Below are 24899 nucleotides of genomic sequence, written 5' to 3'. Positions count from 1 at the left end.
TTTGTGTCAAAATGTCAAATTTTTAAAAATCTCATGTTTTCTGTCATTTTGATAGAAAATTTCAGATAGAAAAATTCCCAAACTTCACCCTTTTTTTAATTTTGAGGTGAAAATGGAATATTTTTTATTTAATCAGATCAGATTGCAAGACCACAAAAGTGTCTGTTGTTGTTTTTTTGACATTGTGCACTGAGAATAAAAAGATATCTTTTGATATCAATGTCACATTAAAAATTTACTAACGGATAAAAATAAAACATGATGGAAAATGATTTGTAGCACAACATCAGCCTCCGAACACCCTGCAAAGAGTAACAGGAGTTCACAAGCTGTGCTAATACCTTCAAAAGCCTGAAATAGTTTTTGTCCCTTCAACACTCACACAGTGCTGTATTTGACCCTGTAAAGTGTATTAGGGCAGCAGCAAATCTCTGAGAAAATCTCAGCTAAATACTTAAGAAAGGGCTTCTGCATAAGACTGACGTTGGTTAGATTCACAGGATAACAACACAGGGAAACAATAGGCCCTAACTGGCATCTTGCTGAACTTGCTGAACAGTTTTTTAAATGTTACGCTAGTGTCATGACTAATTACACTTGTGTTACCCGTATAGTGGATATTCTATGTAAAGGCTCAATGCGACAGCCTGCAAAAACCTACATAAATCCTGACTGAGCTCGATTAAACTTCACAGCTTAAATTAATACAGTTCATGCGCAAGAGTGCTTGAAATCAGCACACATAAACAGAGCCAGAGAAATCTCTGAACTCTAAAAACAACTCTTTCTTTGTGAATCTTTTTGGTCCTTTTTTAACTTTCAAACAAGTCACTTTCCTTTAATAATGATCTCATCCATTTTAGTTAAAAATTGTCATTTTAATTAATACAAAATTTCTATCTTCATTAACTCTTACGCTGTTAAGAAACAAGAGAAATATTCAGACGTAATGACTACTTATGTGTTGCAGTGACAAACAGTGTTGGGTCACTGCATGCTATTATTACATGGAAAAAGTGGGGTCAACCATCTCCTGTGTGTTTCATACAATAAAGTCAGATGGGTTTTAAATGACCTGGGTGTGTACATGATGACAGAATAACATTTTTTGGGTAAACTATTCTTCTAAAAGGACAGTCCACCCAAAAATGAAACTTTTGTCATCATTCATGTCGTTCCAAACCTCTATGATTTTCTTTCTTCAAAACTCAAACTATGTTTAAGACAGTCAAAGACAAAAGTCACAGACCTTGACATCAAAAGTGACCACATTTGACAGGGAGAATTCTGGGAGCAGTGCAGCCTGGAGACAGTTCCTGTACTACAGCAGAAGGCCGTTAGGTTATGAGGGGAAGAGAAATGCCCAGGAGAGACACTGCAGGAGTGCTGAAACAGAGCAAAGGTTAAAGTCAGAAATACTAACAGAAGCTCTTTGCACATGCAGACCTTGTGGCCGGATCTAGCTGGGTTGGATATTAGCGCCACGGTCCTGGTTCACATGCACCTCACAAACACTCTTCTTTCCTCTCCATCTTCAGAATGAGTTATTGTAGCATTTACTGAACAGGGTACCTTTGAGAAAAAATATTGTTCTGATTAATTCTGATTCTAATCTGTTCTGTATTATAATAAATTTCCCTCATAATGCTAAACTGAGAATGTTTCTTCCATAACCTAATGTGGTTTAAATACATCGGGACAACTGCCTTTTTTTTTCTACCATTCAGTGGATTATTCTCAATTTTTGTCCCAAAACAGCACAACTGACTGATTTCTGTAGAACGCAAATCACATTTTGAACTTTGGCTATGTAACATATAGTGACTATGGCCTGTCAAGCTCCAAAAAACAACAAAAACAAAGAATGCACAAAATAAGTAGTCCATAGGAATCATGTTCTGTATTTCAACACCTCTGAAGCTAAAAATCAAATTTACGTTATTATTCACTGAAAAACTTCCCCGCCATTATACCTTTCATATTTCCATATTACAACTTGCTGTGTTGAACTTGTTTATATGACATTCAGGATTATTATTGTTAACTAAAACTATTAAAACATGTTTGTTGATTGAAAAATAAAATAAAATAAAATAATTAGATGAAAAGCATAAACTAAACAAAAATTTGTAATGTTGTCTTGGCAACTAACTGAAATAAATTTAAAGTGAATCACTAAAGTTACTAACTGGAAATAATAAAAACTAAAATGTAGCTAAAAATAAAACTGAAATAAAATAAATTAAACCTTCGTAATATAAAAATAATAATAATAAAAATGACAAAAGCACAGAAAATTACAGAAACATCTCAAAATTGAAAATGAAAATATAAAAACAAATGCTAATTCAAAATATTAAGAAAAATCACAATAGTATACAGTATAAATAATACTAAAATAACACTGGTAACATGCAGGAACCAATAGTGTTCACATTATTAAAATGAAATATCAAAAATGTATGTTGCATATTGGAATATGCAAATGACATTTGATTACTATTTTGGGAGGAAAGATTTTTAGTCAGTAATGACTTCGGCCTGTTGAAGAATTTCAGACTGTAGATAGCAAAAATGTATAATACAACATGAATAGAGCACAGTGTTGTTACTTGTGCATTTCAGGAAAATAGAAATTCAAAGACTTTGAATGAGTAAATGATGACATATTAATGGAGTCAACAAAACCTTTAAATACAGTTCGTAGACTTATCTAGTAGGCAATGCTGAAAGGTTCCTCGGATTGCATAGTGAAAATCTGTGGAAGTTAAGGGAGAAGATCAGAAGCAGAGGTCAAATTAAAGAAAGGACACCAAGTCGACGCCCACAGTTTAAAGAGTCAAGTAAGATTACCACTTCAGTCCTGTCTGGAAATGTGATCACCGCTGGAGAGGCACCAGAGGGAAGGGACAGAAGCGGCCGAGTAGAAACACAAATAAAGTGCTCCTTAAAGAGACGTTTGTGGGCTTCGGTCCCTGTGCAGCTCACAGTGTTGTATTACTGAAGACCCGCGACTCTTGGTGGCTTTTATCACCGCACGCTCGCCGCTAAAACCCCAACAACATAGGTGTGATGCTGCAAAAAGGCTTTCAGCATCACAGACATCCTCTCTCTGCACCATTCTGTGTCGCACCCTTTCCCCCCATGGGACGGCCCGCTCATATTCTTCCTTCACAAGTGTGTTAAACCACATTAGTACCGTTTTTAACCACCAGGCTTCTCTATTATTCATAGCTGTGGCAAAGTCAAACATTCCCATTTAAAGATTTTACACTTGTTTGACCAGGAGAATGTCCGATAGTCATGTACGGACAGGAGAGCATCTCAGAGAAAATGAGCCGAGGGGAGGGGAAGGACAGACGCCGTCTCATTTTTCTGCAGCTTGCTATTGCCAATGCGACAGAGGGAGGAAAAGAGATAAAGAGAGCTGAAAGACAGAGACAGCGAGAGAGATCCAATCACATCTCTGATGGGGACCTTTGAAGGTTGCCACTTGGTGTGGGGAGCACATGCTGACCGGTGTGACCATGGAGAGACTGGGCTGCCCATGCCAACGCTTTTATCACACACTCACTCTGTCCCGCATCAAACAAACACTCTCTGGAAGGACACTGACGTGGGCAGATATAGGACAAGGCAAGATTAATGTAATAATATTAACTACATTAAGTTAATATTATGCCAGTGGTTCTGAAACTTTTTCAGGTGACGGACTGCTTGCGATAAAAAAACATATAAAAACTATTTAATATTTTAAAAAGAAGAACAATATAGAAAGCTGTTAATTAATAAGAAGTCCAGCAAAATTGTATACAGTACCATTCAAAAGTCTCTTATGCTCACCAAGTCTGCATTTATTTGAAAAAATACAGTAATATTGTGAAATATTATATTACAATTTAAAATAACTGCTTTCTATTTGAATATATTTTAAAATGTAATTTATTTCTGTGATGGCAAAGATGAATTTACAGCATCATTACTCCAGTCTTCAGTGTCACATGATCCTTCAGAAATCATTCTAATATGCTGATTTGCTTCTCAAGAACATTTCTTATTATTATCATTGTTGCAGAATTATTTGAAGAATAGAAAGTTTAAAAGAACAACACTTATTTGAAATAGAAATAAAACATTCTAAATGTCTTTACTGTAACTTTTAAACAATTTAATGTGTAATATAATTTAATATTTTATTTAATTTGAATACATTTTATATATTTTAATTTTAGAAATCAGGCAATTACCTAGCCAATCACCATCCAGAGTTATGGTAATTAAAATATGATCTCTATAATGGATGAATGCAACAGTCACACTACTGAGAGAAAGCACTGTTTTTAGAAAATTAAAAGTTTAAAAAAATAAAAGATCAATAAATCTAATCTTTTTCAAAATTTTATTTTTTTTTTCAAAAAAGACATTGGATTTATGCCCTAATAAATGATTTAATTCAAAGCACCAACAATAACCGCAGTAGAAAGTACTGGTGGTGTAAACAAATTAGTGTTAAAGGTCACACCCAAAAAGTCGAAACCACATCCATCAGTACTATCGGCAGCCTGTTTACTTGTGACATCGCAGCGTTAAGCAAACTATGAGCATCACTCTGACAAGTTCTCACTCACTCACACAAGACTAATGATTTTAAGCCATTTTCGCTCTTACATGGGGCCGCCTTCCCCCTCTGATGGGCCCTGTAAAAAATTACTGCCACAAGCTGAAAGAACAGAAGAGTTTGAGGTGATGAGAAGGCAAGAGGTCAGACTCAGACTTCCTGGGTTGATTTAGCCCTGCTTGAGCCAAGACACCTCATTCGTTTTTAGTCCTTAATGAGCCTAATCTGAGATACGTCTATTACCCCTCCTCCTTCTCGTCCGAACACTTATCCTCTACAGTCCGTGTTCCCTGCACACACCGCCTGATCCCAAGCCTGTCCCCAACAGGCTCCGGTCATGGCCCAGGTCAGGGCAAAAAAAGGTTGAGAAGGGGCCGTTTAGACGGCGGGGTGGAGGAGTGCAGCGAGCCGGCTCTGCATTTGAACTTAACCTCCATGTGCCCCAAGACAGATGTGGCAATTAGCACCAGGGCTCAGCATCAAAAAGAACAGCGCAGCGTGAAGCTTTTCTAATTAGTCATATGAACGGAGGCACTGGCTCGGCCACTGCATGCCTGCCAGCCCCGGCTGGCTTGGAAAGGGCTTGCCTTTGCCTGAAAGCCAAAGGGGAATATGGGGGTGAAATACACTTCTCACGGGTGAAAACTGGAAAAGCTTCTCTGCTTTCTTTGAACCAGCCTGATGCAACAGGACTTAATTTGCTGCCCTAGAATTTTAAGGTCATTACTAACCATGGCAACTTAGTACAGCTGAGCGAATGTTTTACTTTTCCTGTTGAGGCCTCTGAATAGAGGATGATTGTTGCATTTCACGCCTCTGGATTAATCCTGAATATAATTAATCCACTTAATTTTGGCCCAACAAGAATTTTAATACTGACAATATAATTCATGCTTCGCAAGATAATAAAAAGAATAAAGATAATCTGCATCTGCATAAATGGAAACATTTATTTTGTTGCTGCCTATTTCTTTATGGGCATAAACAATGCTTTAATTTTTAAACACCAACAAAATGAATACAAAATCTGAAATAATCTGACAGCACAAAAGGTCAAGTGGGTTTAACAATTATCCACAAAACTAATTTAAATATTTTTTTAGTAATTTATCTGGTATATTTTTTTAGCCTATATATATTTGTATATGCATTCTTGACTAAATAATATTTAATTATTTAAATAAAATAATTATATTTCAGTATTTTAACAATAAACAGTATGCATTTCCCATGTCTGATGATCATGCTAATAAACAATTATTTTCGCTCAAAACATTATTTACATTGAAGAGCATTGATATAGGCCTTACTAAATCAAATATTTAAATCAAATATTTAAGACTTTGTAATGATTTATAATGTTGGGATTGGGAACACATAACTCACTGTCATACTGATCCACAAAACCCAACAAACGTGTGGGCAATATGATTTGGCCTGCATACGGCATAAATGGGATGGAATTAATGCATTTTTAGATGGATTGATTCCATAATGACTATCAACATTGTTCATAAAAACATTGTTTACGCGATAAACAATTACCGGCAGCACAGTTAAGCTATATTCCAAAGTAACTAGTTTGCCTCACCAACGTCATATCTCACGTCCGATGCACATAAATCAATAAAATAGTCGTCTGTTGAATGTCACCCTTGTTTTCTGACATAATTCAGCAATCCCAGAAATGCGCCCGTCAGATGTGTTTCAAACACAGTTCCTGTTTGTTGGTTCCCACTTTTTGCCAGTATGAAACAGACGCTTAAACAGTGCTGCCAGATGTCGCAAGAAAACAACCAAAGTGGTTTGGGGGGAAAAAAAGCGAGTTGGATCGTCATTATTATTAGGCCTATTAAAAAAAAAGAAAAAAAAAAGCATGGGTTGCACAAAGGTTGCACAAAATATAAATTAAACAATGCTAAATTGTTAATTGCATTACAATGTTTTATTTCATTAATCATATCCTCTAAACAAAAAATATATTAAAATGTTGCACACATAGGCTACTGTGTATAAATCACAAGTCAATAAAAATAGAGAGGACGGGGAAATTAATAATGGCATTAATATATTGCGCTTGAACAGCAGGTGGGGAAATCTGGCAACTGACTGTGATTAGTGGTTGGTCACATTTTTGCCAAGCACTAGCAAAGTCGTGACTGTGTAGTCCAAAGTCGCTTATAACAAGCGGACATGGCAACACTGCACCTGACGGGCACGTTTCGGGGGTTTGCTGTATCTTTTAAAGTCGCCATCGGCCGGCTGGCCTGGCACATCGGACCCGAAAGTGTGAATAATATTCAGTAAGGAGTTACGCCAAGTGGGAAAGCTTTTAGCACATTATCCGCTGGCAATTGCACAGTAATCTAATTTTTTCCAGCCAAGGTCCCTTATAATATATCTGCAGCATTGGATTTGCATTTGAGTGTCGTCTTAATGGGTTTAAACGCTGTAGATCTGGGGCTCTTGCGTCTCACCAGGGAGAGTGACATTGAGGATGAGGTGATTCCTCAAGCGGAAAATACACAAGAGTCAGCGCTTTTAGGATATATATTTATATACAGACTCGCACGCGCAGGAAGTGTATACACTACAAAAGCAAATATTAATTGTGATTCAACAGAGAATAATCAAAAACAGATAGCCTACCTTTATTGTGTGTGTTCATATATGAAATATTTATACCAAAATAAGCATTTAGGAGTGGTACTGTTTAGTCTCATCACGCCACAGCTGACCAGTTGAACCCAGGTTAGGCATAACGCGACAGATCAGTGCTTATTTGTGGGAAATGTGTTAGTTAAATCTGCAGTAATTATTTCACCAAGCTTGATCGGCATAAACTTACTAAGTGTTTGACTTGACAAAGGGCCTGTGTCTCAATTTTGGCATCAAGGGAGAGCGGTGGCTTGAGGTGGCGTCTAGACAGGATTTGTTCTTATCAAAAGTTCAAAAGGATAACGCAGGAAAAAAAAAAAAACAGAGAAACGTAACTGTTACTAATTAGATAAGGAATGTTACTGAATACGAAAATAAAAACATAGAATATAATAATAATAATAATAGGCAAATAATAAGAATAATTTAATATAATTTAATAATTTAAATAATAAATAATAATATTTAATTGTAGAATAATAGGCTAGAATTGTATTAGACCTATTTATATTTTTAGTATGTTTTTCTTTACTTTTGTTGTGACTTTTCTGTTCTCATTTTTCAATTACTAATGAGTCAAATTAGTAGCATAAAAATAGCCTATCTATTTCCTGATTTTTTTCGCTGATTTGTAAGGGGTTCTACACAGGACGATGTCGTTTAAAACAAGCGACAAAATCAGAAAATTGATAAATAGCCTATGTTGTTTTTGATTTCCAACATTATGTGTATAAGCAGTATAATAGTTTAAAATTCTTAGAATAAAATTTTACTTTAACTAAAAAAAATATTCTCATTATGAAAACGTCTGGACCTGTGTTTTTGTCGGAGAAAAAGTGTTTTGAATAATGGATTATATCATAGCATAAAAAACATACTCCCTAAAAAATAATATAAGACATACAAACATTTATTTGTAAGTCGCTTTGGATAAAAGCGTCTGCTAAATGACTAAATGACTAAATAAATAAATAAATAAATACATAAACAAATACAATTAGTTAAATTCTAGGTGATAAAACATTTGTCATGTTAAGGAAGTCCTGTAGCATTCCTTTACTAGATGTGGACATTTAAGTTTTTATGCATGATGGAAGCTTATATACATAACCAGCGTTTTAGTGTAGACAGATGTGACGTGTTAAACACTGATGAAGTTTATTTAGCATTTTGACGGCTCTCTCAGGTCTACGCAGCGCCCAGTAGGCGAAAACATTATGGGTGAACTCATGAATATTAATAACGTCGTTCTGACATTGCTTGAGGTGGCCAGTCACAAACGTTAGTAAATATTGATAAGCCACGCCTCTATCAAAAATCTATTCGTTATAATTCGCCAACTCACTGACGCTCGCTCGCTAGTGTCACACTTTCGACAAATCAGGAAGGTCAACGTCACGAGCATAAATTAATATTCATGAGCCAAACCGTCACAGTAGTAGGATTTGCAAATAAACTGATCGCAGGGTGTTGAAGAGCCAATGATCTAGAAGCAACACAACGATTGGTCGTGGCTGTGTACGACGGAGGGGCTTGTGAAATTAAGGAGATTGCTAGTGTCCAACACTTACAATGAAAACCTTGCTTTGCAAGAGATCTAGAGGGTGACTGGAGCGATACACACAATGTCCCAACAGATTTGGAAGTAACACACGCATCAGCCTGTAGCCTGCAATCTTCTTAGTCCTGATTTAAATATCATCTTGCAATTTAGAGTCGTTTCGGGACTTACTCTGGACATTTGTGCTGTTGAGAATAGTTTTGAGCACTCGCATCATGGAGTACACCTCTTCCCCAAAGCCTCAGCTGTCTTCTAGGGCGAATGCTTTCTCCATAGCCGCACTCATGTCAAGTGGGAAATCGAAGGACAAGGAGTCGGAGGAAAATACCATCAAGCCGCTGGGTGAGAGCAGATCTGACTCTTTTACGAGTTTTGATAGCAAAAGTGTTTTCGTGTTTTGCAACAGTGACATGAGTTTGCATGTGAGGCGTACGGTGATATCAGCGTCAAACTACAGCAGTTTTATATAAAAGAAAATAGCCTAGTATAAAATAACTGAGTATTGAAATAATTACATTGTTTTCAGTGGGTTATACGATTGCATGTGCTTCTGAGGTCGTAAAAATGTGAATATTCTAAGGAAATTGTCAAATTGTGACCTGTCAATATAAGGAGTAAGTTAATTCTATTAAGCTTTCTAAAAATAGATATAGGCCTATAGAATAAAAAATATCAGATCAAAAAGTGAGATTTTGTATTTGGCCAATTTGTGTTGTTTTGTTAAGATTTGTACGCTTTCCTGGCTAATCAAAATGAATAGATTTAATTTTGTAGGTACCCTAAACCCACAAACGACAAACAGTTTATTTACATTTACAATATAAAAATAGAAGTGAAGTCTAATTTGCATTGCAGTAACTATTAAATTTAAAAACAACAACAACAATTATAATAGCTGGTTTTATGGCCACTGCATTGGAATATTTCTGGCGCTTCTGCAGTTTGTAATTTTAAATTTCAGGCAAAATTAATAAAAACGTAAAAAATAAAAATAGCCTACTTATGATCCTTCATCAATATTTAAGCACGTAAATACTATTTATTTTAGGCCATTATTAATTATAGCAATGTGAATTATGTTTATACATATAATTATATTATTTTTACATTTCATATAGGCTCATATATTATTATTATTAATAATAATAATATTAATAATAATAAAACTAAATATGCAATATTAAAGCAAATGATGTAAATGGTGTTATGCTGTTTTTGTATATGATTGTGATATTTTATTAGAACCAAACCAAATTCTGCATGCTTGTCCCAGACTTTAAAATCTTTTGTAACACTAACTGCAATAAATTTGTGCACATATATTTTATAATTCGTGATCCTTTTTTAAATTCTAGAACAATTCGTGGAGAAGTCGTCGTGCCATCCAAACCTCGCAGACCTGCCTTCGCTGGAAACCCACGGTGACTTCAGCAGCAGCAGCAGCGGCAGCGGCGGAGCTCCGTTATGTACCGAGCCGCTCATTCCTACCACCCCCGGCGTGCCCAGCGAGGAGATGGCCAAGATCTCCTGCAGCCTCGAGACGAAAGAACTGTGGGACAAATTCCACGAACTCGGCACGGAAATGATTATCACAAAATCTGGAAGGTAAAAAAAGCTGAAATTATTTTACATTTCGTATTTTTAAACCAGCAGACGAATTTGTTTAGTATATTTAGTAGACGCATTTAGCAGGACAGGCCTGTTGTCAGTAGACATGGGTTTAAAAATGTTACCACATCTAAAATAGGCTACTTCAGACATTGAGGATGAGGTGATTCCTCAAGCGGAAAATACATAAGAGTCAGCGCTTTTAGGATATATATTTAGCCTATATACAGACTCGCACGCGCAGGAAGTGTATAGACTACAAAAGCAAAGATTAATAGTAATTCAACAGAGAATAATCAAAAACAGATAGCCTACCTTTATTGTGTGTTCATATATTAAATATATATACCAAAATAATAATAACATGGGTTTAAAAATGCTACCACATCTAAAATAGGCTAGGCCTACTTCAGCTCATTTGTTTTACACAGTTGAACCAACATATTCTCAAAAATCATGTTTACTCACGTGAATGCCACTTATAAACATTATGTTGTTTCAACAGACGAATGTTTCCGACAATTCGTGTGTCATTTTCCGGAGTGGATCCGGACGCCAAATATATCGTACTAATGGACATCGTTCCGGTGGACAATAAGAGATATCGATATGCCTATCATAGATCCTCGTGGCTTGTGGCGGGAAAGGCAGATCCACCTTTACCTGCTAGGTAAGAAGCTTTTCATATACCTGTATGCGTTGTTTTGCTATTTTTGATCAATTAAAAAGTTGCTGAATCATAAACAAAATGTGAACAGCCAGTGTAACTAAAAAGGGAATAAATCGTTAAAAACATTATTTTACAATAGATAACCTACCAGCTGAAGCGGTAATTCGCTTTGAATGTATACGTGTAATTCTAACATAGGCTATTTGAATTTCGCACGTTCTATTTCTTTCTGTTTTCGTTTAAATAATAAATTATTTTTAGTCATTTTTAGATTCAAATCCAAAGAAAATGTTGTGAAATGTGGATTAATTATAAGGATAACGTAAATAAAAATCGAATTATGAACGTAGGCTTTATTCAAACGGATCGACAGCAGACATTTTTTTTCTGTTATTATATTACAGGTTGTACGTGCATCCAGATTCACCATTTACAGGAGAACAGCTATTGAAACAAATGGTTTCTTTCGAAAAAGTGAAGCTTACAAACAACGAACTGGATCAGCACGGACACGTAAGCACAAAGCTTTATTTTTAATCTGTGCTATACTATATTGCGGCTTTACTTTTTATTCTGTGTATGTCAGTGTGTACTAATTATAGCTAATTGGTTAATGAAAATAAAAATAGTAGCCTATAGGCTATCTGTAAAGATAGGCATCAGTATCTGTAAACATAAGTGCCTTTACAGAAAATATATTTTGCCTGTAAAAACCAGTTCTTTCATTTATGTTTTTAAAAAATATGAAGATGATTATTCAAGTATGATATTTTTAATAGCCTATTTAGATATACAACACAGCATATTTAAAGTAAAAGTAGACTGATGATAAAGCATAATAGTGTTTTCTATATTGTGTCACGATAAAAAAGAGATAATGATGATAATAATAAATATTTTAGTAATTAATGAAATGCATAATGCATAATACACTCTGCAAAGGCCTGGTTTTTGTATTTATTTCTAGTTTTCCTGCATCACATAAAATCAAATTTTCTTATATTTCTGACCAATTTCTTCAACAGATCATCCTGAACTCCATGCACAAGTACCAACCACGAGTTCATATCATCAAGAAGAAAGATCACACAGCGTCACTTCTTAATCTAAAGTCTGAGGAGTTTCGTACATTTGTCTTCACTGAGACAGTTTTCACTGCGGTCACTGCTTACCAGAACCAGCTGGTTAGTACAAATCAACCAGTTTCCTAATTCCTTTGTAAGGCAGCTGGAAAAGCCAGTATACATTTAGTCAAAATGTATGTTTTGAGTATATATTTCTCCCACTGGCTATTTTTATGAATTTGTTCCGCTGTAAATTATAGTACTATTTTGAATAAATAAAAAAAATAACAGAGTATATTTTGGCAACAGTTTAAAAATTTATTTGATTTTAGCAGAACAGTTCACTGGAAGACATCAGTCATTTATGTTTAATTTAATGCTCGTGACATCATGTGGGAGAAGAAAAGAGCTGCTGGATTAATTTAGTCATTTCCTATTTTTGCTGCAGATAACCAAACTGAAGATTGACAGCAACCCTTTTGCCAAAGGCTTCAGAGACTCCTCCAGACTCACGGATATTGAGAGGTATGAGGAATTCTGCTGCTAGCCGTGTATTCAGTGCAGTGAGTGATTGCAGAGGGAGGAGCAGCTGCTCTGGGGAGTGAAGTGGGGGACGTTCAGCCAAACTCATTAACAAGTGCACAAGTGGCTTTTCATTAGTCTCATTAGACCTAGACACGTGTGGGTGGGTTGCTTCAATGCAAGCTGGGAAAAAACCGTTAACTTTCAAGTGTGGTTCATGTGGTCAATTAATAAATAAATAATAATTATTATTAATAATAATAATTCATAACAAAAAAGGTAAAAAGATAAAAACATATATAATATTGCTGAATTAATCAAAGTAATTTTTTACACCAACAAAACTAGATTTAAGATTTGTTTAGGTCAGGTAGAAATAGCTTCTAAAGGTAACATTTGTAGCTTATCAGTTTTTATATTATATTTATTAATTTATATATAGATATAGATATAGATATAGATATATATAAAATCAATAAATACAATATAAATATATGTATGAATTTTGGCAACCTGTGGATGTGTTAAATGAATACCATCTATTTTAATTAAGTCGATTTTAACATATATAAATACTACAAGAAAACACACTTGAAAAGATGTCAATTTCTTTCTGACCCAAGTTTCACAAACAAAACAATTGAGTGACCCAAAAATAACTTGATGATATTACAAATGCTGGAAATGACCAATTTTGGCAATGTGCTCCCAAATTACACAACAAAACCTAATATAAGATTTACAGCATTTAAAATAACTACTGAAAGTAATTGTTGCAGGTTCTTTCTTTTGATTGTATATTCATTTATTTTTTTATATTTATGAATAATGCACTTTTTTGCCCACTAGTGACGGTGTGTTATATTATATGATCTCTAAATGCCATGTATTTGAATTAAGGCAATATTAACACAAACACACAAGCATGCACACACACACACACACACATATTTCTGTATATATATATATATATATATATATATATATTCATATACTACAAGAAAATGCACAAGAAAAATGGTCAGTATCGCTCACTTTTCTGACTAAAGAGTCACAAGAAAAATGACTGAATGACCCAAAAATAATTTTATAAAACTAGAAATGCTGGAAATGACACATTGATTTTGGCAATGTGCTCTCAGATTAGCATTCCAGTTAAACATTTGCCAGCAAGTTCCATTTCAGAGCCCAACGAAAGAACAACCAAAAGTCAATGACTGCCAAAAATACCACACAAAAATGCATCCTGCTCTCTCTCTTTCTCCGTCCCTCTATTTCTTTTTCTCTTTGGAAGGGCTGTGAATTAGATCTGATCAATTGATCTTCAGGGAGCTGCAGAAATCGCATTAGTCTGGAGTCGGGCACTGCACTAAAACACGGCGTAATTCAATTGGGCCCTGTGACTGATTGAAAACAGCCACCCAAGTTGTAGGGCTGCGAGGCCCCTCTCCTCGGGAGCGCATCGCAGATAAAAACACACATATTTGTATTGCGCTGCTGACAGATATTGCACTTTCCTAACCTAATTGGGAGGCTAATGTGGACGCATGGCTCTTGTGATGCAGACCATCTCAGCCTGTCTGAGGAGTCTAATCTAACAGGAGCTAATGCACTTACTGCAAGGCTAGCAGACACACTTCTCTCTACGCACTTGCTGCGTGTTAACATATTTTTATGCGCTTGTTGTTTAAGCTAGCATGAACTGTCTGATTCATTGAACACAAAGCTGCAGAGAGACACTTGGGATGTGTTAATTAATTAACATATTCACACCTTAATGTATGGTTTAAAAAGTTAGAATAGTAAATAAAAGTTATAAAGTTCCTCACTTTGTTACCTGAAATAAAATAAATAAAAAAGTGAACTTTTTTTCAGCTAGTTTCCAATTAGTTTCCAATTAATTTCTAATTTTTCTTTAGTTTAACTTGATGTACTAAAATAACTAAAGCTAAAACTGAAAAAAAAAAAAACTACTAAAAAAAGACAAAAACATACAACGAAAAAAAATCAAAAATTAAAATGACAACATTTTCAAAATGTTTTTTACCCAAAAATCTAAATTGTGGCATCATGTAAGACTGTCTTCTGTACATACAATGTTAGTCATTTGGGCCCAATGTAGTTTTGAACACCTCTGGCTTTAATTTCATGGACAAAAACTGTTAAAATATTATTTTGTGTTTATTGATTCATTGAACACAAAGCTGCAGAGAGACACTTGGGATGTGTTAATTAATTAACATATTCACACCTTAATGTATGGTTTAAAAAGTTAGAATAGTAAATAAAAGTTATAAAGTTCCTCACTTTGTTACCTGAAATAAAATAAATAAAAAAGTGAACTTTTTTTCAGCTAGTTTCCAATTAGTTTCCAATTAATTTCTAATTTTTCTTTAGTTTAACTTGATGTACTAAAATAACTAAAGCTAAAACTGAAAAAAAAAAAAACTACTAAAAAAAGACAAAAACATACAACGAAAAAAAATCAAAAATTAAAATGACAACATTTTCAAAATGTTTTTTACCCAAAAATCTAAATTGTGGCATCATGTAAGACTGTCTTCTGTACATACAATGTTAGTCATTTGGGCCCAATGTAGTTTTGAACACCTCTGGCTTTAATTTCATGGACAAAAACTGTTAAAATATTATTTTGTGTTTATTGATTCATTGAACACAAAGCTGCAGAGAGACACTTGGGATGTGTTAATTAATTAACATATTCACACCTTAATGTATGGTTTAAAAAGTTAGAATAGTAAATAAAAGTTATAAAGTTCCTCACTTTGTTACCTGAAATAAAATAAATAAAAAAGTGAACTTTTTTTCAGCTAGTTTCCAATTAGTTTCCAATTAATTTCTAATTTTTCTTTAGTTTAACTTGATGTACTAAAATAACTAAAGCTAAAACTGAAAAAAAAAAAAACTACTAAAAAAAGACAAAAACATACAACGAAAAAAAATCAAAAATTAAAATGACAACATTTTCAAAAAAGTGAACTTTTTTTCAGCTAGTTTCCAATTAGTTTCCAATTAATTTCTAATTTTTCTTTAGTTTAACTTGATGTACTAAAATAACTAAAGCTAAAACTGAAAAAAATAAAAAAAGATTTCAAAATTTTAAAAAAAACTACTAAAAAAAGACAAAAACATACAACGAAAAAAAAAAAAAATTAAAATGACAACATTTTCAAAATGTTTTTTACCCAAAAATCAAAATTGTGGCATCATGTAAGACTGTCTTCTGTACATACAATGTTAGTCATTTGGGCCCAATGTTGTTTTGAACACCTCTGGCTTTAATTTCATGGACAAAAACTGTTAAAATATTATTTTGTGTTTATTTTTGGAGATTTGGATTCTCTTTAAATTAGATGATATTATGTGATGGCTTGAAAAATATTTGTTTAGTTTATTAAAATGAAGTTTATTTAGGATACATAACCAGATCAAATGATTTTGTAAGTGATTGTGGATATAGAGATATATTTTGGGCTATTGTCTTTTGATTTTGCTGTAGGGAAAGTGTTGAGAGCTTGATCCACAAGCACTCTTACGCCCGGTCGCCCATTCGGACTTTTGCTGGTGATGAGGAAATCTTGGGTGAAGATGGGCACTTGGCACACAGTAGAGGTAAGAACATTTTCCTGTAAACCATGCACTGTAAAAATATTCTATTAAATTGACTTTTTAAAAACAGCAGCTGTAAATGCTAGAATGTCTCCTTCAAAAATACAGTGACAATGTTTCCGGTATTATAGAACGACTGTATAGTTTTTACAACCTATAACCATATATTAAATGCAGTTATATTATGTTAATATATACACATTTACTTGAACTTCCAAAATCTGCTTTGTAACTAAAAATGTACTGATAACCACCATAATAATACATGTGGAGAAACAGAAAGGCACAAGATTAATAAGAGTTCATCATCTAGACGGTACACAAAAAGATGAAGAACCATCAGGGTAACCCACATGAATAAATAATGCAATAAACATGAACTAAATAACAGAAAATGTAACACAAAACACCCTACTGTACTTTACCGACAACAAAAATAAGAAGAAACAAAACTATTTATATAAAATGCAATCATATGTCATGTTTCACACAGTTTTCCAGTACAGTTTTTGGTTACACTTTATTCGAAGGTGTCCTTGTTACAGTGTAATTATACATTAAACACTGTCCTTACTATATGGTTAGGATTAGGGTTTGGCTTAGGGTTACTTGCATGTAATTATGCATAATTAATTGTTATTATAATAGTAATTGCATGTAACGTGTAACAAGGACACCTTAAAATAAAGTGTTACCCAGTTTTTCACTATAAACTATATGGCAATTCAAAGTTTTACTTCCATTTACCATAAAATATCAATTTCATATAATGTGATGTAAACCATTTACACTCTTACAAATGAAGATTATTTATTGGCATCAGTGGTTCCATGAAGAATCTTAGAGCCTTTCCATTCCACACAAGGTTCTTTGTAGCGAAAAAAAGTATTTATTAAAATGTTCTTCACGCTAAGAAAAATAGGTTACTTCTTTTAAGAATTGTTCACTAAGGTTCTTTGAGGAACCAATAATGGTTCTTCTGTGGAATCACTGCAAAACCCCGTTTGGAACCTTGATTTTTAAGAGTGTAAGCTATCAATTAACAGGTTTTTTTTCTGTAAAAATTACTCAAATGTGTAAATATGCTCATTTTATGGTACAAATAATGCATTCAATTCTTTCCGTGTAGGTTCAGCATTCACCGCATCGGACAACCTCTCCCTCAGCTCCTGGGTCACCACCACGTCTGGCTTCTCTGGCTTTCAGCACCCTCAGTCTCTGTCTGCCATCGGAACCAGCACAGCCTCCCTGGCCAGTCCTCTTCCTCACCCCATCCAGGGCTCTCTACCTCCTTACAGTCGACTGGGCATGCCTCTCACCCCATCCGCCCTGGCCGGCTCCATGCAGGGCAGCGGGCCGACCTTCCCCTCCTTCCACATGCCTCGCTACCACCACTATTTCCAGCAGGGGCCCTACGCCGCCATCCAGGGACTGCGCCATTCTTCCACAGTCATGACCCCGTTCGTATGATTCCTGCCACTTCAGCCTGATAAGATTTCCCAATCACCGGCATGCGAAGACATACGGCACCCATACACACATGCTTACACAAAAGGAAGAACCACATGTAAATAATATTGACTGACACGGCATTAACTAACGACCCGGACGTGCTGCATCTTGCAGTTGTGCTGGAGAAAAAGTGAACGAAAAGCCCAACGGACACGGATTCTAGTAAAACAGAACTTCAAGCATGAGTTTTTAGTGTTGATAAGGGACTCCGAGATCCTAATTCATCTGCAGATGTGTTAATGCTACCTTTAAAGGGATAGTTCACCCAAAAGTGAAAATTCTGTCATTATTTAATCACCCTCATGTCATTCCAAACCTGTATAACTTTCTTTCTTCCAAAGAACATAAAAGAAGATATTTTGAAAAATGTTGATAACCAAACCATTTCGATTCCCATTGACTTCCATTGTATTTCTGGTCCATATAATGAAAATCAATGGGAACTGAAAGTGATTACAAACATTCTTCAAAATATGTAATTTTTGTGTTCTGGAAGTCAGTGGGAACCAACTTTCTTCAAAATATATTTTTTTGCGTTCCACAAAAGGATAGAAATTCATACAGGTTTGGAGCAACATGAGAATGTGTAAATGATGACAGAATGCAATTTTTAGGTAAACTGTTTCTTTACAGATTCATCTCATGCCTTTATCGACACCCAGAGCCAGATGAGGGAGAACGTAACTCACTGAACGTAACACTGGACTTCTGCTGTTTCTCATTCCCAGTGATCCATCACCTCTTAATGATATGAGACAGTATCTGTGGAGCTGCCAACCACTCAGCCCTCCTGTTCAAATTGTGGACACTAGAGGGCGCTGTGCTATTTGAAAACTGTAATACTGGATGGAAACGGTATACATGCGTACATGCTGGACAGGCCGGTTTTATCTTTCTGGTCAGAAAAGTTTATTTTCTTTAAAAACTCTTTAAGGCATTTTATTGTATTTTATATTTAAAGAGACAGTTCTCCAAGAAATGAAAATTATGTCATCATTTACTCACCCTCATACTGGTCTAACACAAAAAAAAGCTATTTTGAAGAATGTTGGTAACCAAATAGTATCGGTTTCCATTGAGTTCCATTATATTTTTTGTCCATGCAATGGAAGTTAAAGGGAACTTGAACTGTTTGGTTACTATTCCTCAATATGTGTGTTGGAACAGGCTGCATGGAGTCGCAGGGAGTTCTTGCCCAGAACAGAACCATACCGCCAATCCAAACTGTATGCTAATTGTCAATCATCTTTGACGGTAGTGGTCCTGACAGAAATGAGGGTAACGAGTAAACAATGTCAAAATTACAAAAATAAATTGCTAATCTGTCCTCAGTAAGAAAAACTATAAATTAACATCATTTCATTAAAAAGACACAATAAGGGTGAACTGAAACTGATACGAACCAGCGGACACGTGAGGCCATTTCTGTAAGTCACAAACAAGAAATTCAGAGCAAAATGGAGAGGTTTCTGATTTGTAACTGGCTAATATTTCTTTCCAGTGCCAGAAACGGAGCTTTAGCCACTTGAGGCTGCTTGTCGACAGCCAGCTTGCAGGAAGTCTACACCTGTAAATAATGGGCTAACTTTTAAATAATAGTCTCGTCTTCCCCAGGGGAACGAGGGAAATTGGGTGATTTGTGGCTGAAGCGTTCCTATTTGTACAGTCACATCGACAACAATTCATCAACATCCTGTAACCAAATCACAGAGAAACAGCGCTTGCTGTAATAGCCAGATGAAGAGGAACTGGAGTGTGTGTGTGTGTGTGTGTAAGTGTGAGGAACTTATTGATGCTGCAGTTTTTATTTATCCTTCAAATTTGAACAGAACAGACAAGCGTAAATACACAAACAGAGCCACACAATGCTTTTCAGGGTTGAGGGTGTTTTATTCAGATTGAATGTGTTGTCTAAAGTAAAGCTGATAAAAGAATGTGCCCACTATTTCAAGCCTTTGATTTGTTATGAACAGACTGTACAAACAGTTATGTAGTTGCAATATATTAGCAAATGATTTCTCTTTATTCCTTTTTTTGTTTGTTTGTTTGTTTGTGTGTATTTCTATGTCAGATGTATCCTACTCCTAAGGAGACAACTGACCATATTTGTTTTGATGCCTTTTTTAAGTGCAATATATTTATTTCAGCTATGAAAAAAAGATATGGCTAATGTAATATTTGAAGCAATGATAGATGTTATTTGTAAACAAAATGAAATATATATCACCCCAAAATAATGTTGTGAGAGTTTGATTTTTATGTTTGCATTTGCTGCCAACACAATTATTGTATTACATAACTACAATATATACAATACACTCTTTTTCTAATTGACGTCTATTGTTCCATGAAGAACATTTAACATCCATGGAACCTTTCCATTCCACAAAAGGTTCTTTAAAAACATTTTGTAGATTATTAAAACGTTCTTCATGCTAAGAAAAAAAAAGGATGTTTGGAACAATGGAGAAGTTCACTGAAAGGTTCATTGGGAAACCAAAAAAAGGTGAAAACACCCCCTTTTGGAACCTTTATTTTTAATTCATCTAATTTTTTGTTTTATTTGCAGTATAAAAGTTGCATTGAACTGACAGTAAATAAAAATAAAATAAAAAAAACAGTTTGACTTGTGCATAGTCTATGTGAGGAACATTAATTTAAGCATCAAATTATATCTATATATTAAAAAAACTAAAAAGCTTTCCTTTTTTATTTATTTTCTTTTTATTATATACTTTTTTACTTTTACTATTTACAATAAAGTGAAAGCATTTAAAGGACCTGATGGGCAGCCAACATAAATACGTGCAATTATTCAACACTCTTTTTATTCAATAAATAATTGTTTTATTCAACAGATTGTTTTTCTTCTGAAACACCTTAAATTCTCTTTTCAGGGAGCAGATTGTGTACATTTTAAACTAGTAATTCCACCAGAGAGTCAGAGAGAGAACTATTTCTATGCATGTAGGTATTCATTCATAAAATCATTGTGAATGATTGATTTTATAATCATAAATTCTTTGAAGCCTTGGAGAGTTGCGCATTTCGCTACAGCAAAATGTGAGCAGCTCTATAAAATATAATGCATAACACAATTGATGCACTGAAACAAAAAGTAGTGTAGGATTTACTTTGAAACAATTTTCACTCAGAAATTGCTAGAGAATTTCATAAATACAAAGAAATGGCAAGTAACAGTTTGAATTTAAAAAAAAACATTTTAAAGTAGAAAGACTGAAATAGTATTTTCTTGTAAAATATATTCCAATCATCTTTATTTTATATTTACAAATTCAAAAAAAAAATCACTTTTTATACGGAGAACTATACTGCAGAGTTCACATTGAAATAGCTTTGAAACAATAGTCAAATACTAAATATTATTTCCAAAAATTACATAAAAAATTAAATTTTAATTGAAAATTACGCTTTAAAACCTTTTTAATTCTGTGCATGGAATTTTTTTAAAAAGTTACAGTTTCATGTATTTTTTATTTATTTATTTTAAAAAGAACACAATTTGTACCAACTAAACCTCAATTTTCTATCACTTCAGAATCTTTCTCTGGTCCATGTTTTTTAACAGCGCATTTATTTATTAGTTCAAATAAATGGATTTGCTTGCTAAATCCCCAACAATTATCTGCCTGTTTCTGACTAATCATACACAGAGGTGACAGCAATTATCATTTATTATTCCGCATGCGTTATTTGTTTGGCAGGACGCTGCAGGGCAGGAAATGTCTGAGGTATCTGTAGCATAATTCTAAATATAAAGATGGCCTCTCTATCACACAGCCATCACTATCATGGACAAACCAACAAATCGATAGCAGGTCGTTAGTCACCGTTTCACCAGGAAAAAAATCAGTTACATCCTTTGAAAAGAAATAAATAAGCAAATAAATAACATCCAGTGAGAGGGTGATTGGATTAAAGAGATAGCAGAAGGGCGGTCTGAGGCCGTGAGCTATGGAGAAATAAATTGAAAGGAACAGTTCACCAGGGAGTCCATTTTAAGAAATAAGAGTGTCATTTACACAGCAAGGACTGCCAGCTAAATCTAATGTAATTTCATTCAGTTTTGCATGTTTTTTTTTTTTTCTTCCCGCCATGATTCTTTAATTTGTCCCTAAGACAAAAGAAGCACATTTCAATGATATGGGCAGGAATGGAAAACTGTCTGCTGTCTTTGCCAGTCAATTAAGGTTAACCCACATCCCTGTCGATAGAGTCCACATTCTTTATTGCCTCTATTAAACACTGGTCGACCATAGTTTTATAGATGCCTCACTTACTTTTATTTGAAAAATACATGCATTCAATTGAAATACATTCAATTTCAAACAGTCAAACAAAACACTTTTTCCTTGAATACTTGGAACGCCTTCGTACACTCTTCTATTTCTCATTTAATAGAGGATAGGATTTGTATAGGCTTAAATTTTAATGGAAGAATTATATGTAAATTGCTAAAACTGGGGAGACTTAATTGGGCTATTTTGTCACTTTTTTTTTTTTTACTTTATTGAGAACATTTCTCATTCTGAGTTTATTCTATAAGCCAACTTTAAGCTACAAAAACTACATTTTACATTTACATTACATTAGTTTTTAATATTTCCACCATTATTGTCCAGGATAAACAGTCAACAGAACACATTTTATTTATTTATTTAACCTTTTGTGAAAATGTAATTTATTTATTCCTGAATCTGTAATACACACACACACACACACACACATATATATATATATATATATACCTGTCCTAGATTGACTGAATGAAAGTGTGATTTTATTCTGTTCTGTTTGTCCAATCAATAAATATTATAAAATTGTATAATATTTTTAGATTTACCATTAATAATATTTTGGATTTTTTTTATTTTGAATATTTGTTTATCATTTGGTTTTGTTGTTTGAAAAACACATACAAAAACCACTGCTGAATTAAACCTTCTTACTCAGAAACGGCCTTTGTGACAACTAGCCCCAGTCTCCTCTAATTTATACAGTTATCAATCACATTGTTTTTATTCAGCCTTTCTTGTATTCCTGCAGAAATCCACTTAATTCAAGCGAAATAATTTAAACAACTACATTTGTCTAGGTCTATCCAGCAAAGGATGGAGTCATGATGAAATCATGGTCTGTCAGACAGAGATCTGTTCTCCTGATAAGAGTTGTCCTACCTTGGGAAGAGGGACTATAACCCGATTTGTCCAGTTACTTAGTGGAGTCCGGGTGAAATGAGCCCAATAAATGTCTCTGTCACGCATAATTAATTGCATTGTTACAATGAACCATACAAAATCCATCTTCATTTGATTAGAGGTTTTCTGAAGGCACTGAAGTGCATGATGGTCTACTTTGTCTCCATCTCACCTCAGTGTCTGTATATGAGCGGACGCAGGGCTGTAGCTCTGGAATGCAGATGACAGCTTTTATTTCAGAATGTAAAAAGGGATTTTGTGGCGTTCAGGTGGCACATACATGCACACGTGCCAACTCTTACCAATGCCATGCAAGTATGTATAAACAATCTATATATATGTTTATGTATAAACAATCTATATATAATCTCACTCTCTCTGTCTCTATATAGACAAATAGAAAATTGGCCGAAGTACTTGCTGCATCACTACTTTCATCTATTTTAAATGTTGTCATATATATATATATATATATATAAACATTATAAGATAAAAGCATATAGAATACATCACATTTTAAAAGATTACATAAAAATATTTTTTGAATCTTTAATACTTTGTCAAATCTTTTTTTAAATCATTTTTGAACAGTGTATGAACAGTATATATATGTATATATGCGTGTATATATATATGTTTTTCTGAGTAATTCCTACTCCTATATATGTATACATATGTGTATATATTACATATATATATACGTATAAGTTACATTTAATGGAGTAAGAAAAAGTATTAATCAATGGAAAGAAGCATCTTTGAAATCTGCAATGTAGATGTTTTTTTTTTAAATCGTGGCGCCCACTAGTGGTGTATCAGTTGATCAGCTGAAATCAAAACCACTTATTACGATAAGAAACCAAAACCTGATTTTATTCAAAAACACACCTTATTTCAATGAGATGCATATATTCATATCTGTAAATATTTACTATTTATTTACACACAAGGAAGAGAAAAATAGCTATGCACTAAAGTAACTGCATGATTCACTATGGTCTTATGTGTTTATCAACCAGTCTTGAGAAAAAAAGTCTTTCATAACAACATGGACAGCACATCCATGAAACCTCACCTCGACTTGTTGACAAAGGCGGGAAGAAAAGCGTTAGGCAATGGCCTAGGGGTAAAATTGAACACCATTGAAGCAGCATTACAGACTTGCCAGGACATGGCAGACCATGTTGTACTTGTTTTTGTGTTTTATTATAATTTTTTATTTTTTTTGTCTATTGTCGATTTCTTCTCTCCACTGTCCACAGACAATGCGGAGACATCCGAGTTCAGTTGGCAGCTTGTGGAGGTCCCTCAGGGATGAGGGAGGTGAAGAAAGTGCTGATGAACGACCAAGCGGCCGACAGGAAGCCCGGCTGATGCGGGTCTGCGTTCATGGGATCTTCAGGACCTTCCTCCCCACTGTCCCCCTCATCATCCTCCATTCCCTCATCCATCATACGCTCCTACAGAGAGAGAGAGAGAGAGAGAAAAAGAGATTGGTAAGTTTGTTTATTGTAAATACCAATAAAACCACTGATTTGGTTCAAGAGAAAGATGTGTATTAGTTTCAGGACGATGTGTGACCATTTTAAGATTATTGGCATCAGTCGATAATTGTGAAATATGTCTGTTTTAAACTCCCCTGACAGTCTTAAAGGACTGATGCGATATGATGCGATTTCAAGTTTTCCTTTCTCTTTGGAGTGTTACAAGCTGTTTGTGCATAGATAAGATCCCTGAAGTTGCAAAGACTAAAGTCTCAAAACCAAAGAGATATTCTTTATCAAAGTTAAGACTCTGCCACGCCCCCCTAAAACGGCTCGTTCTAACACGCCCCCAC

At 34.5% G+C, this 24899-nt stretch overlaps 2 protein-coding genes across 2 annotated transcripts in view; one reads left to right on the top strand and one right to left on the bottom strand.

The window, feature by feature from the left end:
* Window positions 1-8853: 8853 nt before the first annotated feature.
* Window positions 8854-18137, top strand: tbx20 (T-box transcription factor 20). The gene is made up of 8 exons (XM_016526474.1): window positions 8854-9179; window positions 10193-10442; window positions 10951-11115; window positions 11520-11628; window positions 12141-12299; window positions 12628-12704; window positions 16222-16334; window positions 17461-18137. The coding sequence occupies exons 1-8, from the start codon at window positions 9053-9055 to the stop codon at window positions 17799-17801; spliced, it is 1341 nt and encodes a 446-aa protein (XP_016381960.1). The 5' UTR covers window positions 8854-9052; the 3' UTR covers window positions 17802-18137.
* A 5771-nt stretch (window positions 18138-23908) lies between these two features.
* The window catches only part of LOC107719122 (homocysteine-responsive endoplasmic reticulum-resident ubiquitin-like domain member 2 protein), an 11046-nt gene continuing 10055 nt past the window's right edge, over window positions 23909-24899 (bottom strand). Inside the window, exon 9 of the mRNA XM_016526471.1 lies at window positions 23909-24522. Within this exon, the coding sequence (XP_016381957.1) occupies window positions 24346-24522 (177 nt within the window). The 3' untranslated portion in view covers window positions 23909-24345. The remainder of the gene's footprint in view (window positions 24523-24899) is intronic.

Source organism: Sinocyclocheilus rhinocerous, unplaced genomic scaffold (genome assembly GCF_001515625.1).
Source record: "Sinocyclocheilus rhinocerous isolate Xijiao unplaced genomic scaffold, SAMN03320098_v1.1 scaffold1084, whole genome shotgun sequence".
Lineage (NCBI taxonomy): Eukaryota > Metazoa > Chordata > Actinopteri > Cypriniformes > Cyprinidae > Sinocyclocheilus > Sinocyclocheilus rhinocerous.
The sequence above is the reverse complement of the archived record's forward strand: the minus strand, read 5'-3'. Positions and strand labels throughout refer to the sequence as shown.